Source organism: Chiloscyllium plagiosum, chromosome 14 (genome assembly GCF_004010195.1).
Source record: "Chiloscyllium plagiosum isolate BGI_BamShark_2017 chromosome 14, ASM401019v2, whole genome shotgun sequence".
In the NCBI taxonomy this organism is placed as follows: Eukaryota; Metazoa; Chordata; class Chondrichthyes; order Orectolobiformes; family Hemiscylliidae; genus Chiloscyllium; species Chiloscyllium plagiosum.
The window spans coordinates 27,721,309-27,740,481 of NC_057723.1; the positions used below are offsets into that span (position 1 = coordinate 27,721,309).

Genomic DNA, 19,173 nt, shown 5'->3' on the forward strand with positions numbered 1-19,173 from the left:
TCACCCCACAAATTAAAGCTATGTCCCCTTGTGCTATTCATCGCCTTTCAAGGAAAAAGGCTCTCACTGTCCAAGATATCTTATCCCATGATTATCTTATATGTCTTAATTAAGTCACCTCTCAACCTTCTTCTCTCTAATGAAAACAGCCTCAAGTATTGCAACTTTTCCTTGTAAGACCATCTATACCAGGTAACATCCTAGTAAATCTCCTCTGAACCCTTTCCAAAGCTTCCACATCCTTCCTATAATGCGGTAACCAGAGCTGTACGCAATACTCCAAGTGTGGCCGCACCAGAGTTTTGTACGGCTGCAGCATGATCTCATGGCTCCAAAATTCAATCCCCCTACCAATAAAGGCTAACACACTGTATGCCTTCTTAACAACCCTATCAACTTGGGTGGCAACTTGCAAGGATGTATGTACCTGGACACCGAGATCTCTGCTCATCAATACGACCAAGAATCTTACCATTAGCCCAGTACTCTGCATTCCTGTTACTTCTTCTAAAGTGAATCACCTCACACTTTTCTGCATTAAACTCCATTTGCCACCTCTCAGCCCAGTTCTGCAGCTTATCTATGCCCCTCTGTACCCTACAACATCCTTCGTCACTATCCACAACTCTACCGACCTTAGTGTTATCTGCAAATGTACTAATCCATCCTTCTATGCTCTCATCCAGGTCATTTTTAAAAATGATAATCAACAATGGACCCAAAAAGATTCTTGCGGTATACCACTAGTAACTAAACCTCAGGATGAATATTTCCCATCAGCCAGCACCCTCTGTCTTCTTTCAGCTAGCTAATTTCTGATCCAAACCGCGAAATCCCCCTCAATCCTATGCCTTTGTATTTTGTGCAATAGCCTACTGTGGGGAACCTTATCAAACATCTTACTGAAATCCACATACACCACATCAACCACTTTACCTTCATCCACCTGTTTGGTCACCCTCTCAAAGAACTCAATAAGGTTTGTAAGGCACGATCTACCCTTCACAAAACCGTGTTGACTATCCCTAATCAACCTATTTCTTTCTAGATGATTATAAATCCTATCTCTTGTAACCCTCTCCAACACTATACCCATGACCAACGTAAGGCTCACAGGTCTATAATTTCCAGGGTTATCGCTCCTCCCTTCTTGAACAAGGGAACAACAACATTTGCTATCCTCCAATCTTCTGGCACTATTCCTGTAGACAATGATAACATAAAGATCAAAGCCAAAGGCTCTGCAATCTCCTCCCTGGCTTCCCAGAGAATCCTGGGATAAATTCCATTTGGCCCATGGGACTTATCTATTTTTACACTTTCCAGAATTGCTAACACCTACTCCTTATGTACCTCAATCCCATCTAATCTAGTAGCCTGTATCTCAACATTCTCTTTGATAACATTGTCGTTTTCTAGTGTGAATACTGACGAAAAGTATTCATTTAGCACTTCCCCATCTCCTCTGACTCCACGCACAATGCACAACTGATTTGCCCGAATCTTACTCATCATTCTTTTATTCCTGATATACCAATGGAAAGCTTTAGGGTTTTCCTTGATCCTATCTGCCAACAACTTCTCATGTCTACTCCTGGCTTTTCTCTGCTCTCTCTTTAGGTCTTTCCTGGCTAACTTGTAACACTCAAGTGCCCTACTTGAGCCATCATATCTCATCCTAACATAAGCCTTCTTCTTTTTCCTCTTGACAAGAGATTCAACTTCCCTCGTAAACCATGGATTCCGCGTTGAGGTAGAGTGGGAGGAGTGGCAGCAAGGCTTAGATGCCTGATGGGAAGGTAAATTTTAAAAGATATAAAAGCTTACCTCAGGAGTTCAACAATGGGGCACAGGCCTCTCGCACAGAATCTGTCCCTATTGCTCAGAAGGGAAAGGGGAAGAGGAGGAGAGCATTAGTCATTTGAGACTCCATAGTTAGGGGGACAGATAGGAGGTTCTGTGGGAACGAGGGAGACTCACAATTGGTGTATTGATTCCCAGGGGGATGGGGAGCAGCCCCAAGTTGTGGCCCACATAGGCACCAATGACATAGGTAGGAAGAGAAAAGGAGATTTAAGGCAGAAATTCTGTGAGCTAGGCTGGAAGTTTAGAGCTAGAACAAACAGAGTTGTTATCTCTGGTTTGTTGCCATGCCACCTGCTAGCGAGGCAAGGAATAGGGAGAGAGAGGAGAGGAGTTGAACACATGGCTATCAGGATGGTGCAGGAAGGAGCTTTTGGATTCCTGGATAATTGAGGCTTTTTCTGGGGTGGGTGGGACCTCTACAAACAGGATGATCTTCACCTGAACCAGAGGGGTACCAATATCCTGGGGGGGAAATTTGCAAATGCTCTTCAGGTGGGTTTAAACTAATTCAGCAGGAGGATGGGAACTGAAATTGTAGTTCAAGTATACGGAAATTCGAGAGTAGTGAGGTCAGAATTAAGATTTCAAGATCGCAAGAAGGCACCGGCAAGCAAGAAGTTGGTTTGAAGTGTGTCTACTTCAACACCAGGAGCATCCGGAATAAGGTGGGTGAAATTGCAGAATGGATTGGTACCTGGAATTTTGATGTTGTGGCTATTTCAGAGACATGGGTAGAACATGGAGAGGAATGGTTATTGCAAGTTCCAGGATTTACATGTTTCAGTAAGAACAGAGAAAATTGTAAAAGAGGGGGTGTGGCACTGTTAGTCAAGGACAGTATTACGGTTGCAGGAAGGATGTTTGAGGACTCGTCTACTGAGGTAGTATGGGGTGAGATTAGAAACAGGAAATGAGAGGTTACCTTGTTGTGAGTTTTCTATAGGCCTCCGAACAGTTCCAGAGATGTAGAGGAAAGGATAGTAAAGATGATCTTCGATAGGAGTGAGAGTGACAGAGTAGTTGTTATGAGGTCTTTAACTTTCCAAATATTTACTGGGAATCTATAGTTCAAGTACTTTCGATGGCTCAGTTTTTGTCTGATGTGTGCAGGAAGGTTTCCTGACTTAGTATATAGAAAGGCCAACAAGGGCGAGGCCACATTGGATTGGGTACTTGGTAATGAACCTGGCTAGGTGCTAGATTTGGAGGTAGGTGAGCACTTTTGTGATAGTGACCACAATTCGGTTATGTTTAATTTCGTGATGGAAAGGGATAGGTGCATATTGCAGGGCAAGAATTATAACTAGGGAAAGGCAATTATGATGTGATTAGGTATGATTTAGGATGCATAGGATGGGGAAAGAAACTGCAGGGGATGGGCTCAATTGAACTGTGGAGCTTATTCAAGGACCATAAGTATGTACCTGTCAGGCAGGAAGTTCTCATGCAAAAGAAACGTTTCACTGAACTTCGACAACAAAAAAACAAATCAAATCAAATATACTCTCATAATATCCTTAAAACAAAAACCGAACATTTCTGTTTTATTCCAAGCAACAAAAATCTTCTTCATTCTTTCTCTTAGATTACCATTTTTTATAAACATTATTTAATAACTCACACTAGGTATTTTATATATGTGTAAATTTGTCCAGATTTAATATTTCATTTACTCTTTCAAAAGACTCTAACAGTTTTCTGTCCATATATAAAAATCACTGAGATTGTGTGTATACATTTATTATTTTCCAGAATCCATTTAAATTTCAGGTAACTGTTCCCTTTAAAAGTTTTAGAATGTCAATTCTTCTTATGATATGCTTCAGTGTGCCCAGGCTTAGTGGCTTTGAAATGTCTGATACTGAATATATTTAATGTTTCATAGCAGTTCTCTGATACTGAGGTATATAGTTAACAAATGGCTTAATGGGTTAAGGATAGCTTGTCCATCACTGTATTGTGACGCTGAACATCTGCAGACAAATTTGGACATTCCTCAGAACCTGTTTTAAAACAACAATATCAATTCTTGGATTACTTTCATTCACACAATTCATTGTGTACTTTATCCCTTAGTGTCTTGTTACTGATTTATATATCAATGCTTCTTGCTACTGAGTCTCTTTTTAAAAAGTTTTTCCAATAGTTTCACAACAAAAAATATCATATCAGCTACCCCTTATAGAGTGAGAGTTTCTGCCTTTATGATGCATTTTACTCTTCTACTTATTTTTTAGTTTCCCAATCTAAAAGGCAACATTTACCTTTACTTTGCAGAAAAAAATGCATAATTCCTCCTAAACCTGAGAATCCATCACAGGAATTTGTAATAGCACCCTGGCTGTAAAGCAAGAAATTTCATGTTCCTGACATTTCCCAGTGATGCAACTTCATCAACCCCTAAATATAATGCTCCATTTTAAATTTTGCAGCATCGTCTTGGCCCAAATATTCTCTCCCACCTTGGGAGTTTTCATTGCTGTACTCAACTCTCATACTTTAAAACTATATTTGACTTGATTTCAATGAAAACATTTCTGTCTGCATGCAGTGCATTCAAATGCATAAAAATGTAGAACTAGTTGTAGCCCTTTCCCAAGCTGGGAGCGTATAGCTTAGGAATGATAGACCTTCAAGATTCTAAATTAACCAACTAACAAACAAACATAAACGAAGTAATGTAATCCTCCCACTATCTGCATGTACAACCCACATTTGTGCAGATGATATTTTAAGACTTAGTTGATCTGCCAAACGTTTATGAACTGTTTTGTCTATTGCTGCATGGTTCCATTCACATACCCCATTGTTAAAAGAGCTTTTTTCTGCTATATTCATAAGCATTCTGTTTATATTTGCAATTATATATTTCTCTATATTCATCCTTAGTAAACTTACCACTTCCATATTATCATTGAGAACTTTCTTTGTGTCCAAGTATGGTCCTTATCCACTCTTCCATTTGCTTATTCACAATTACTTTCTGATCTTTAATACATATTATTGCTCGCTAACAAAACCTGCTGCTAAATCTAAATGTAAAACAACAATCTTTTTATCTTAATCTTATACCTTCAAATCCATAGCCATATCTCATTGAAAGGTTTTGCTGGGGACAGACATATCATTGGCTGTGATGATGTTCTTCAATATTTCTTACAAATTTTCAAACTTCTTCCTTTTATAACATTTTTCTTTCACCTGTACAGAAAACGTTTAACCTTTGAGAGGACAGATGGGGCAAAATACCTAAAACTTGGAATACAACTGACTTTTTATCCTCTAAATTTCTACACCCTGATGCCAATAATACTTCTTAATTTCTTGAGCAGAGGTTATGTTCCATTAATGGAATACAAAGTATCTTGATTGCGTAAAGTACAGATATACAGATTTTCCAAATCTTTGTCATTTTCCATATCCAGTGTCATTTCTGCATTTTTTCATCAAAGACCTACTTCATAACAATGGCATTTCACTATGCACTATACTTTTTCTGGTAAAATGATTGATTCTTGACATTTTATAAAGGAATGACCACTTTTTCCAAATATTTTATTGTGTTATCATCTGCAAGTCTGAAACTGGAACTGTTGAATTCCTCAACTTTCTCCTGATCTTTTATCACTCAGAGTGTCGAGGTATCACTTTAGTCAGTCTATTCGACACTGTAGGCATGCATCCGTTGTACAATACTGCACACCTGATACAATACAATGCCCTCTCCTTGATTGGTATCTCCACCTTCTTCATTCAAACCTTATGCTTCATGTTTCATTTTAATTAAGATTCTATTATACTGGTTGGGATAATTCATAGCATAATGATATTTTGAATGTCACCTTAAATATTGACTGACTACACTGAGCATTTTGGGAGTTCATTACTTTATGGTAAATCTCAAATTTGATTTCTTTCTCAAAATTATGAACAGCATTTCTATCCTGATTTCAGCAAATTACAATTCTTCCTTCATCTGGTCACTTGTGATCTGCATCTGGATAGTCTCAATAATTTATTAATGTTTCCCCCATTTTCTGTTGTATTGCTGTGATTACCCTTTTTGTTCTATGAATGCTGCTGGACACAACTTTTTCCTGGGGATGTTTTTAGTTTCACTGACATTGGTTTTAGCAGTATGTACTTATCCACAAATTTAACTCTGAGAAAAAAAACTGCAACTTTGACACAGTCCAATAACTTAAATGCAGTCTTGTACACAGTCTTCTGAATTCCATTATGTATTCTTCTATGGTATTATCCTCAGTCTTTCTAAATTTGTCAAAATCTGATCATGCCCCATAAGCAGCCAATAAACTTTCTTTTTGATAAATTTTGGCTTTGCAAGTTAACAAGCTATACAATCTTTAATCCAGGTTCAAATAATCAAGCCTTAAATCAGAGAAGAAAAATGATTGGCATGTCTTACAGTATGTGGAAAATCCTAGACTTTCTTGGTGTCAGGATGACCATGTGTGCAGGAGATACCTCTGGCTGGTGCTATTCTAGCTCTGGGTTCTGGAGGGGGAGCAGTAGCTGAGGGCACTACGGTTCATTCACGAGGCTGAGAGGTTTGTGGAAAGTACATACTATGACGTGGTCATCCTGCAGCTCAAAGAACTATAAGATGAGAGGGAATGGCAGACTACCTGACAGAAGGAAGGAAACAGGAAGGTGGTGAGGGAATTGCCCATGTGTGTCTTGTTTGCAATTCATTTTTTGTTTTTTGGAAAATGGTGAGAGTGATGATTCCGCTTTGGAGGTCAGATGGAGTCAAGGCTGTAGCATTGTTGGTCGTCCACTGCTTTGGAGGAGGGGTAGAAAGTAATATGGAAGAGATTTCTTTAGTGGGGCTTCTGCAGCCATAGATGTGACTCCAGAATGGTACATTGCCTCCTAGGTGCCAGGATCAAGGATATCATAGAATGACATCAGGACATTCTGAAGTGGTAGGTGAACATCAAAGATCATTGTTCATGCTGGGAGCAATAACATAGGAAGAAGAAGAAATGAGGTCCAGCAGACAGACTTTAGGGAGTTAGGTAGGACATTAAACAACAGGACTTCAAAGGATATAATATTTGGATTACTTCTAGAGCAACACAATAATGAGTATAGGAGAAGAAAGATAGAGCAGGTAAATGTGTGGCTGGAATAGTAATGCAGAAGAGAGAGCTTTAAATTCCTATGGCATTGGGACCATTTCTGGGGAGGTGGGACCAGTGAAAATTGGTCACTTCATCAAACGTAGTCATTTAGGTTAGAGTGAAAGAAACACAAAAGGGGCAAACAGGATAGATCCTCAAACAGTCAGGGAGAGATAATGCATCAAATTTGTAATCAAATTTCAGGGAAGTAAAGTAATAGTAAAGCAGTAACAGTAGGGGATTTTAACTATCCATATGTTTATTGGTGTGGAAGGTAGTATTAGGATCCCAGCTGACAGTATCATTGGACAAGTCTGATTCCAGACTGACATCTGGCATGATAAATCATATTTCATTTTGTTTTTGTTTTAATGAGGTGGTCTTTCACAGAAACACAAACACACAATGCTGCAGATTTGGTTTTAACAATAAAACAAGTTTATTCCATGAAAGAAAGTAAGATAAAATATTTAAAAAAAAACTATTCACATTTAACACAGTTTAAAGACGTAGAAACACATGGTAAAATACAATCTCATTAATCCCCAAACCACCTCTATACAGGGCTCACACTGAGAGAATTCACTTCTCTTTCACATCTATAGGGATTAAATAAAATGGTTTCAACTCCCCATTTTGAAAATCTGATAGGGTCTTCCTGGAGCCTACAAACAATTAAGTTTAAACTTTCTCAGCTTCAAATAACTCTTTTAAGATTGAAACCAAATATTTTCAATCTGTAACTGTCAAATTAAATTGTATACATTGAACGTAATCTATTTCTAAACAATTTTAATCAATTTTCTTTGATGATAAACAACTGTTTTACATGTCCAACTTTAGCCAAAACTTCTGCAAAACTGCCAAACTGAAACCCAAAATCTTTCTTTCCATGCCATACTCCCAATGTAAACAAATTCCTGTTAGCCTTCAAAAACTCTCTCTTAGACTGACTTTTAAAAAATCACCATGGATCTAGAAATACTTACAAGTTAATCATTAGGCTCCCTTCAGACATACAGACCAAAAACCCACATGCCATTATATTAAATCCACACACAAAAATAAATGATATTAATATATATATATATACATAAATAAATCACACACTTTACATCACAGTAGGGAGGCAGCAAAATTCTTAAATCATATCCAAGAAATCTTTTTTAGCCAATACAGAGAAAGCCCAACTAAGAAACAGAGCAGTTTTGGACCTCATATTCAGAAATGAGGCTGGGCTAGCGTATTAGTAGGTGGACATTTTGGAGATAGTGACCATAACTCAGTTAAATGTTGTGGAAAGGGATAAGGATAGGCCAGGAATAAAAGTTCTAACCTAATTTATTAGGATAAGATATTTGTGGCCCACGTTGCCTTGGAGTAGCTATTTGATGATAAAATGTCACAGATATTTAAGGTGGAAATAGTCCAGGGCAAATATACTCCTCTAAAATGGGTGACATCAAGACCAGAGAACCTTAGATACCAAGGGACATAAAGGTGGCAGTAAAATCAGAATAGAAATTTATGTCAGATATTAAGAGTTCATTTTGGCAGAGTCCCAATAAGAGTCTTAAAAAGGGCAGGAGAGGATCGAATAAAGAAAATTATGAAAGCTGAAAGAGTGCAAGTTGAATAAAGGAAAATGCAAAGTTTTTTTGAAAATATATAAAGAGTAAGTGAATTTTTAGACAATAACTAGGATCCATTACGGCCAATGGCGTTAATTTGTGAGTGGACCTGAAAATGTGCACAGAGTCCTAAATGAATAGTTTGCATTAGTGTTCATAATGGAAAAGTTTGCTGTAGGTATAGATATCAGGTGGATGATTGTGAAACATTAGAAGAGATAAACATAAAGAGAGAGGAGGTACTAGGAGGTTTAGCAGCTTCAACAATGGATAATTCTTCAGGCATGGAGGAGATGTATCCCAGACTCATGTCGGCAACAAGGTGATAGCAAAGATCTTGGCTCTAACTTTCAGATCTTCTTTGGTCACATGTCAGATGTCAGAGGACTGGAGGATAACTAACATTGTTCCATTATTAACAAAAGGAAAGTGATAGACTAGGAAATTACAAGCCAGTCAGTTCAATCTCAATGGTGGGAAGTTACTAGAAAGAATTACGAGGGATTGAATATATCTGCATTTGGAGAGACAGGGATTAATTAGGGATAGTCAGCAAGGATTTATTATGAGAAGGTTGCATTAGACAAATTTGTTCAAATGTTTTGAGGGGGAAACTAGGACTGCTGTTGAAAACAATACATTTGGTATGGTCTACATGACTTTAGCAAGGCTTTTGATAAACTCCTCATGGCAGACTAGTCAACAAAATAACAGCCCATGGGATCCAAGGAAAAGATACACATTGGATCTAAAATTGGCTGAGACACAACACGGGGGGGGGGGGGGGGGGGGGGGATGGTATTATTTTATTTTGACTTTCGTTGAGGTTCAGCAGGGCTCAGTGTTGGGGCCTTTGCTGGTTGTAGTGTATATTAATAATTAGGACTTAAATGCAGGGTGTTCTCACAGAACATGTTCATCAGTATAGTGGTAAGCACTGAGCAGGATCTTTGTAAACTGCAGAGCTGTGGCAACTCACGAGAAAAGTGTGAGGTAATATTCTTTTGATGGGATAACATGGGCAAGGGATTACATAAATGGTCGGATCCTGGAAAATACTGAAAATCAGAGGGACTTCGGCATGAATATTCACAGATCCCTGAAAGCAGAACAGGTGGATAAGGTGGTTAAGGAGGCATATGAGATATTTGCCTTTATTAGTTGAGGCATAGAATGCAAGGGAAGTGAAGTTATTCTGGAATTGCATAAAACACAAGTTTGGGCACAACTGGAGTACAATGTGCAGTTCTGGTCACCACAGCAAAGCAAGAATGCACCCAAAAGGGTAGGGAGAAGATTTAGCAGGATGCTGCCTGTACTCAACGGTCTGACCTCAAAGGAAAGATTGAATAAGCTGTGGTTGTTTTCCTTGAAGTTGCAAAGGTCAAGAGGGGACCAAATAAAGGTGTCTGAGAGCTATTGATAAGATAATTAAGAAGGCACTTTTTCACTCAATGACCAGGGGGCATAGACTTCATATAAGAGGTAGAAGGCTAAGAGGATAGTTGAGGAGAATGTTTTCACATGGAGAATGTTGGGTGTTCGGAACTCACTGCCTGAAGGGATGGTTATTCAGGAAGTCTTGAAACATTTAAGCAGTACTTAGATATTTGCTTGCGCTGACATAATCTTCAGGGCTATGGACCAAGAGCTGGAAAATGGGATTAGCATAGTCAGATCTTTGCTGATGGCTATAGGCATGATGGGTCAAATTTCTTCTTCTGTATTGTATATGAGTTTATCACATCTTAAATCTGCCCTTGAAAATGGTGTTGAAATGTTTGTTTCCATGCTGAGGATTCATATTTTTCACAAAAACTTTAATTGAATTAACTTTATAAGTCATAAGTGGAACATGCTGAATGTATTCCATTCCCACACAGCTATGGAGACACTTTACGTGTTTATCGATCATTTTATTCCAGCTTGAATCTACAATTTGTCCGTATAACAAATTTTTTAGCTTGTACAAAACACTCAGCTGATACTGTTCAATTCCCAAGAGGAATAAAGAGAGCTCTCACGGTGAGCTTTTCTGCCTTGTCTCTTTGGCAGCAAGACTTTGATGCAGGAAGAGGAGGAGAGAAACACAATTCACAGAATAGAAAATTAGACAAAGAGAAAGGATGAAAGTTCAATTTATCTTCTTGAGATTTTTATTGGTCAGCAAAAGATCACCATGTGCTTGTTGGTGTTTGCTCTTCACTTTGTGCAATTAAAATCCTAAATCCCACCCCTACAACTAAACTGACAATGTGGTTTATACTGTTGCTTCTCACATGTGATATTTGCTTGCACTAATGGTTCCCAAACTGTTTGTGGATGTTTGGATCATTATATTTGTTCACTGCACATTCTCAATCAATATTTGCAATGGTCAACTCTGGGAAGCTCATCCATCTTTTGTGTACTTCTCAAATAATGAGCTTCAACATACAACTTAATCCTCTGTACTGTGTTAAAGAGCTAAAATTGTTCAATACTGGACAGTGGTGACGACTCATAATGGTAAAGGTGTGGGGACAAATATTTTTGTAGTGAATCATTATATCCTTAGGTCTATCTTGTATGATGTTATTTTTGGTTATGTAAACAGAAAATGTTAATGTAATTCATAACAATATCATAAAGCCACATACCATAATTGTCAAGGTTTTGTGTTTTCTTTCTAAAAAACTTTGACAAGCTTATCTATGAGAACAAAGCTGAAAAAGGTCCTAAATTTATCAAAAAAGTCATAAATTATTAGGTTATACTACACAGTATTTTCAACTATAGGTTTAACCTTTATCATAATATGCTAGTAAATCTGAAAACTCACTCCCAGTCAGTTTCTGTATAAATTTTACTTTTCAGTTGTATGTTTTTTAAAATCAGGTGCATTCCAACCATTCATTTTGAGAACGTTTTAACAAATGAAATAGGGAGACTCTCATAGTTCCATGAAAGAATGTCATGTACAGCATTAAATGAATCATATTTCCGGAAAACAAAGAATGTGCTTAAGGTTTAAGGAACCCTGCAGAATTCCATTGTCGTTTAGCTGAAATGTTCACTTTTGTTTCCCATAGGTAGTTGTTTATTAGACCTTGGTTAAAAGATAAGTTTTCAAGCTGCTTTTTGTTGGATGCAGGGTGGGCAAGGGAAAACTGAATGGCTTTTTTTTAGATATGATAAAGATATTCAATACTTCTTAATCAGGAAAAACTTGCCTGATCAGTTGCAAGGGGACATTTCAAAACCATTGGAGAGACATGCATAATGATGATTGATCAATGTGTAAAGGTGAGCTGGATGTTAAATTCAATTCAGTGTAGTTTCAACATTCTGGCTAATTAGAGCTGTACTTTCAGATACCACTATCATCATTACATCTGTGGAAATTTTATGTAAGTCCACTCATCCAGCACTGAGCAATGCTCATACACCAATACATTAACAACAGTGTGAATTTATCACCATACTAGTGTCTAGCTTTGTCATTTTAGGACTGTACATCACAACAGTAAGCTCCCCATATGGCATAAAATTATAGATGCAAAGTTGTGAAATGTAGAAGATCATGCCGTCCACATTGACAAAACATTAAAGACTAATGGGGTAGAGGCAACTACTTAAATAACAATTAAGTGAATAATTCCAATCAACATGAACATTTTATTGTTTTTTGCTTTGTGACCCTTTGAGGGCTGTAGTATGATCATTTCACTCGAAATAAAAGGAGTGGAACAATGAGATTGATTTCAAAGTAAGATTGTAATAACCACAATTTTGTTTCTGGACTGAAAAAGGACTGTGAAAAGAAATACCTTGTTGCTCATTTTGTCTTTTAGTCTACACATATGATAGTCCACAGTGAAAAGTTATAGAAAATATACATCTTTTTTGCAGATATGGGGTAGACATCAGGTGATTTACAAAACGAAAAAGGTTCACACTTAAAGGGTTAAGTTATCATTCAACTAAGAGTTGCATCCTAACACTCACGTTAATAATGTTCAAAACACTGTTAAGTTCAGCAACATAGTTGTGTACATTAAGATTGCTTTTCAGTGTAAAAAAAATGCAGATGTTAACTGTACAGTTGTCTTAAAAGCAGTGTAAAAGGTCATTGGATGGATATAAGCTCCACTCTGTAGCCTCTCATGCTTCCCCAACCCACACAATTGTGTTGCCTCGTATAATGTTGGATATCTCACAGTTCAATTTGTTTTGTCTTGCACCTATGATGAACAGGGAATCCTTAGATGGGGTAACAAGGTGCTGTCCAAATAGGCCACTGCCTACTACTACCCTGTTGATGCTATTCCACAGCCAGTCATTCTGTTCAATGGGATCCTTTACACCCCTAATGATGTTAACATTGCCCGTGGAGAGCTCCAGAAATAGCAGGTCTGTTTGAAGATGAGAACTAGCATAGATGTAGTATTGGTTGGCTTCCGTAAAGGATGGCTGAAAGATCACATCAACAATGTGCAGATTGGTAGTAATATCAAAAGTAGACTTGATCTCACCCCGATAGCTAATAGATTGGACTCTAATTAACCCCTTGTAATCATCTGTGCTGACAAGGTAGTGCCCATCAGGGGAGATGTATGGAGTACCTGACACTTCATCATTGTATCCGATTAGAGAATCAGTGACACTGTCTAAGATGATCTGTGGCTGTGAAATTGAACCATTTGCCAAACAATTAATAAAATAATAGCCACCCAGGTGAGTATAGGCCATTGCCTGTGGAAAGCAGCTGTAGTTTTTCAAGCTGATTGTTTTAATGTAGGCCATAGTCTCGAGATCGATTTTGTGAAGTACAGCTTCTGATTTGTGAAGAATAAATCCAAATCTAAAATAGAAAATCAAGACACAAATTGATTCACGAATTAATCATTTAAGTAAAGTAACAGTGAGAATGTAAGCATACGGAGAGCTGAATTTCTTTGTTTATGTTAATTAGCTGTCACTATGGTAACAAAGCCATGGGAAATCCTGCAAAAACATGATTCTTCTGTGGTCTCCATGGCTCTTCACCACTGCTAAGGTTCTCTGGGCAACAGAAGCTGTTTCTGCTGCCCCCACACTCCATGCTTGTGCGCTATCATCCCTAATATCAACAAAAATTATAGCTTGAAATTGCAATCTAATATGGATAAGAATTATCATTAGGGTTTTCATTTATTTCTGTTCAGTTATGCTGCAGCTAGAAAGGAGACTCATCAATTAAAAATCAAGGATCTAAACATGAAGTGATAGAGTGGACAAAACGTTACTTCTTTGATAAAATTCTCTGTAATTGGTTATCTTACAGGTTCTTCCTTGCTCTCTAAAATAACTTCTCTCTGATAGTAGGCTTAACTGAGAGATTTTTAAATAGTGAAATCATAGAATGACAGAATAATTAAAACATAAAACATAAAAGGAAACCACGAGTCTCATCTTATTTCAACTTGCTCTTTGAAAGCTAAGTCATGCTTTGTCAATATCTCTACTTTTATCCATAACCCAGTCGGTTTTTCATGCTCAGTTATGAAACTATTTATCGAATCTGCTTTTACCAACTTCTCATATAAGAAATATAGAGGAACAGGAATAGGCCATTCAATCCTTCAAACAGCTTTGCCATTCAATATGGTTACGGCTGATCATTCAATTTAGTATCCTGTTCCTCTTTCTCCACATAGTCTTTCATCACTTTAGTTCTAGGATCTATATCTACTTCTTATCAATGTCTTGGCATCAACAGTTTCCTGTGGCAGAGAATTCCACAGGCTCACCATTCTCTGGGTGGAGAAATTTCTCAAGAATAGCAACAATTTGTATCAAAACAGTTCCTTTCATGGAGTAAATACATTCTAAAGTGCTTCCCAGGGACAAGATGAAACAGTATGTGACACTGAAGCACTTAAAGAAATATTAGGGTTGCTGACCAAAAGTTTTGTCAAAGAGATAGGTTTTAAGAACTGTCAAAGGAGGAAAACAAGGGAGAGAAGTGTAGAGATGGAATTCCAAATATTGGAACCTAGGCAACTGAAACCATTAATAGTGCAGTGATTGAAATGAGGGATTACTCATTCACTTGATGGGAAGTGGGCATCGCTAGCTGGCCAGCATTTATTGCCCATTCCTATTTGCCCTTGAAGGTGGTCGTGAGCTGCCTTCTTGAATCTTGAGTCCATGATTGATACACCATGGTGGTAGGGAGAGAATTTCAGGATTTTGAACCAGCTACAGTGAAGGAATAACAATATATTTCCAAGTCAGGATGGCGAGTGGGTTGGAGGGGGATCTTGCAGGTGAGGTGTTCCTATGTATATGCTGCCCTTGTCCTTCTAGATTAAGTGGTTGTAGGTTTCAAAGGTGCTGTCTGAGCTTTGCTGCAGGTCACTGTGTTTTGCTAAGAGGGAAATGGTAGGTGGCAGTACTCCCATGCTGCCGTTATCCCTCTCAGTGGCACAGGTTGCAGGTTTGGAAGGTACTGATGATTCATTGCAGTTATCTTGTAGATGGTACACACTGCTGTCACTGTAGATCATTGGTGGAGGGAGTGAACATTAAAGGTGGTGGATGAGGTGTCAATCATGCAAACTGCTTTATCATGGATGGTGTCAAGCTTCTTGAGTGTTACTGGAGTTATACTCATCAAGGTATTCCATGGCATTCCCAATCAAAGTTATTGTAGAATCTCCAGGATGTGTCATGGCTACATGTGGCTGATCCAGTTCAGTTTCTGGTCAAAGGTAAGCCAAGGAATATTGATAGTGAAGTTTCAGCCAGAGATGCCATTGAATGTCAAGAAGAAATGAGTAGTTCCTTCTTGTTGGAAATGGTCATTGCCCAGTGTGAATGTTACTTGCCATTAATCAGCTGAGGTCTCAATGTTCTCTAGATCTTGCAACATATTGGCAGATTGCTTCAGTATCTGAGGAGGCATGAATGGTGCCGAACATTGTTCAATTATCAGCAAACATCCCAATTTGAATTGTAAGATGCAACAATGATAGTTGATGAAGCAGCTGAAGATAATTTGACCTTGGATGAGGAACTCCTGCAACTGTCCTGGGATTGAGGTGACTGATCTCCAGAAATCATAACTACCTTCCTTTGTGCCAGATATGACACCAGCTAGTGGAGAGTTTTCTCCCTGATTCCCAATGATTCCACTTTGGCTGGAGCTCCTTTATGTCATAGTTGGTCAAATACTATCTCGATAACAAGGGCAAGCACTGTCACTGCACCCGGTTAGGGCAAGGGCAGGAAAGATTTCGATAATCTCACATACCAGGAGCATGTTATAATACCAAGCCAAGAATTATTAAAGGCATGGATAAAATTAGCAGCAATAGAGAGTCCGCAATGGAGCATTTTTGAGTGAAATTCTAGAGATGAAAATAGATGTCCTTTAGTTGTCAGGGAGAGTGATGGTGTTCAGAGAGCAGAGGTTTCAACAGGAACTAAAGACTGTTGCTTCAGTGTACCCAATCTTTAACCAGACAAAACTCCTGCTGATCTAGTTCTGACTGTTTGATAAGCCTTATGAAAATGCAGAGACATTGGCGGGGTTGAGAGAAGTGGTGGTGTAATGGTGCTGGGTGCCACCGTATATCCTTGGAAATTGACATTGTACTTGTGGATGATGCCACTAAGGAGCAGTGTGTGGATGAATAATAGGATGGGATGGATAAGTCATTGAGGACATAGAACATAACAGGGCAGTACAGGGCCTTCAGTCCTCGATGTTGCAGCGACCTGTGGAACCAATCTGAAGCCCGTTTATCCTACACTATTCTATTTTCATCCATATGTTTATCCAATGACCATTTTAATGCCCTTAAGGTTGGTGAGTCTACTACTGTTGCAGACAGGGTGTTCCACGCTCTTACTATTCGCTGAGTAAGGAAACTACCTCTGACATCTGTCCTATATCTATTACCCCTCAATTTAAAACTATGTTCCCTCATGCTAGCCATCACCATCTGAGGAAAAAAGCTCTCACTGTCCACCCTATCTATATGACTCAATTAAGTCACCTCTCAACCTTCTTCTCTCTAACGAAAACAGCCTCAAGTCCCTCCACCTTTCCTCATAAGATTTTCCCTCCATACCAGGCAACATCACAGTAAATCTCCTTTGAACACTTTCCAAAACTTCCACATCCTTCCTATAATTTGACGACCAGAACTGTACCCAATACTCCAAGTGCAGCCACACCAGAGTTTTGTACAGCTACAACATGACCTCATGGTTCCGTAACTCAATCTCTCTACCAGCAAAGCTAACACACCATATGCCTTCATAACAACCCCATCAATCTGGGTGGCAACATTCAGGGATCTATGTACATGGACACCGAGATCTCTCTGATTATCCAAACTGCCAAGAATCTCACCATTAACCCAGTATACTGCATTCCTGTTGCTCATTCCAAAGTGAATCATCTCACACTTTTCCACATTAAACTCCATTTGCCACCTCTCAACCCAGCTCTGCAGCTTATCTATGTTTCTCTATAACCTGCAACATCCTTCGGCATTATCCACAACTGAACTTAATGTCATCCGCAAATTTACTAACTCAGCCTTCTACACCCTCATCCAGGTTACTTATAACAATGACAAACAGCAGTGGCCCCCAAAACAGATCATTGCAGTACACCACTGGTAACTGAACTCCAGGATGAGCATTTCCCATCAACCACCATCCTCTGCCTTCTTTCAGCTAGCCAATTTCTGACCTAAACCTCTAAATCATCCTCAATCCCATGCCTCTGTATTTTATGCAATAGTCTACAGTGAGGAACCTTATCAAATGCCTTACTGAAATCCATATTCGCCACATCAACCACTTTACACTCATCCACCTGTTTGGTCACCTTCTCAAATAACTCAAGGTTTGTGAGGTACCATCTACCCTTCACAAAACCATGTTGACTATCCCTAATCAACTTATTCCTCTCTAGATGATTATATATCCTTTCTCTTATAACCCTCTCCGACACTAAACCCACAACCAAAGTAAGGCTCTCAGGTCTATAATTTCCAGGGTTGTCTCTCCTCCCCTTCTTGAACAAAGGAACAATAACATTTACTATCCTCCAATCTACTGGCACTATTTCTGCAGACAATGGCAACACAAAGATCAAAGCCAAAGGCTCTGCAATCCTCTCCCTGGCTTCACAGAGAATCCTCATATAAATCCCAACTGGCCCAGCAGACTTATCTATTTTCACACTTTCTAGAATTACTAACCTTTCCTGCTTGTGAACCTCAATCTCATCTAGTCTAGTAATCTGTATCTCAGTATTCTTCTCAACAACATTGTCTTTTTCCAGTGTGAATACTGAAGAAAAATATTCATTTAGTTCTTCTCCTATCTCCTTGGACTCCACCCTTAGCTTCCCATGAATGTCCTTGATTAGCCCTAATCTTACTTTAGTCATTCATTTATTCCTGATATTCTTATAGAAAGCTTTAGGGTTTTCCTTGATCCTATCCACCAACGACTTCTCATGTCTCCTCCTGGCTCTTCTTTGTTCTGTCTTTAGGTCTTTTCTGGCTAATTTATAATTCTCAAGTTCCCTAACTGAGCCTTCACGTCTCATCCTAACATAAGCCCTCTTCTTTCTCTTGACAAGAAATTCAACTTCTTTAGTAAACCAAAGCTCCTGCGCTCGACCATTTCCTCCCTGCCTGATAGGTACATACTTATCAAGGACCCGCAGTAGCTATTCCTTAAATAGGCTCCATATTTCAATTGTGCCCATTCCCTGTAGCTTCCTTCCCTGTCCTTACCATTCTAAATCTTGCCTAATCGCATCATAATTGCCTTTCCCCAAGCAATAGCTCTTGCCCTGTGGTATATACCTATCCTTTTCCATGGCTAAAGTAAATTAAACCAAATTGTGGTCACTATCACAAAAGTGCTCACCTACCTTTAAACCTAACACCTCACCGGGTTCATTACCCAATACCAAATGTGGCCTCGCTCCTTGTTGGCCTGTCTACATACTCTGTCAAGAAATCCTGCACACATTAGACAAAAACTGTGACCCATCTAAAGTACTTGAACTATAGTATTTCCAGTTTCTCTCACCCCTATTCAGAATCATCTTTGTTATCCTTTCCTCTATATCTCTGGGACTATTTGGAGGCTTATAGAAAACTCCCAACACGGTGACCTCTCCTTTTGTGTTTCTAACCTCAGCCTATACTACCTCTGTAGATGAATCTCAAACATCCTTTTTGCCACCGTAAAAGTTTCCTGAATAACAATGCCACACCTCCCCCTCGTTTACCAACTTCGCTGTTCTTACTGAAACATCTAAATCTTGGAAGCGGTAACAACCATTCCTGTCCCTGCTCTAACCAAATCTCAAAAATGGCTACAACAACGAAGTCTCAGGTACCAACCCATGCTGCAAGTTATTCTGGATGCTCCTGGCATTCAAACCACCTTCCTGCACTCTTGCGACCTTGAAAGCTTATTTCTGACCTCACTACTCTCAACCTCCTGGACACTGGAACTACAATTGAATT

At 38.8% G+C, this 19,173-nt stretch overlaps 1 protein-coding gene across 2 annotated transcripts in view; it reads right to left on the bottom strand.

Annotated features, from left to right (window-relative positions):
- Positions 1–12,281: 12,281 nt before the first annotated feature.
- The window catches only part of LOC122556579 (follistatin-related protein 5-like), a 563,792-nt gene continuing 556,900 nt past the window's right edge, over positions 12,282–19,173 (bottom strand). For both annotated transcript variants that reach the window (XM_043703426.1, XM_043703425.1), the window contains one exon: positions 12,282–13,487. In XM_043703426.1, coding sequence (XP_043559361.1) covers positions 12,788–13,487 — 700 coding nt within the window. In that variant the 3' untranslated portion in view covers positions 12,282–12,787. The remainder of the gene's footprint in view (positions 13,488–19,173) is intronic.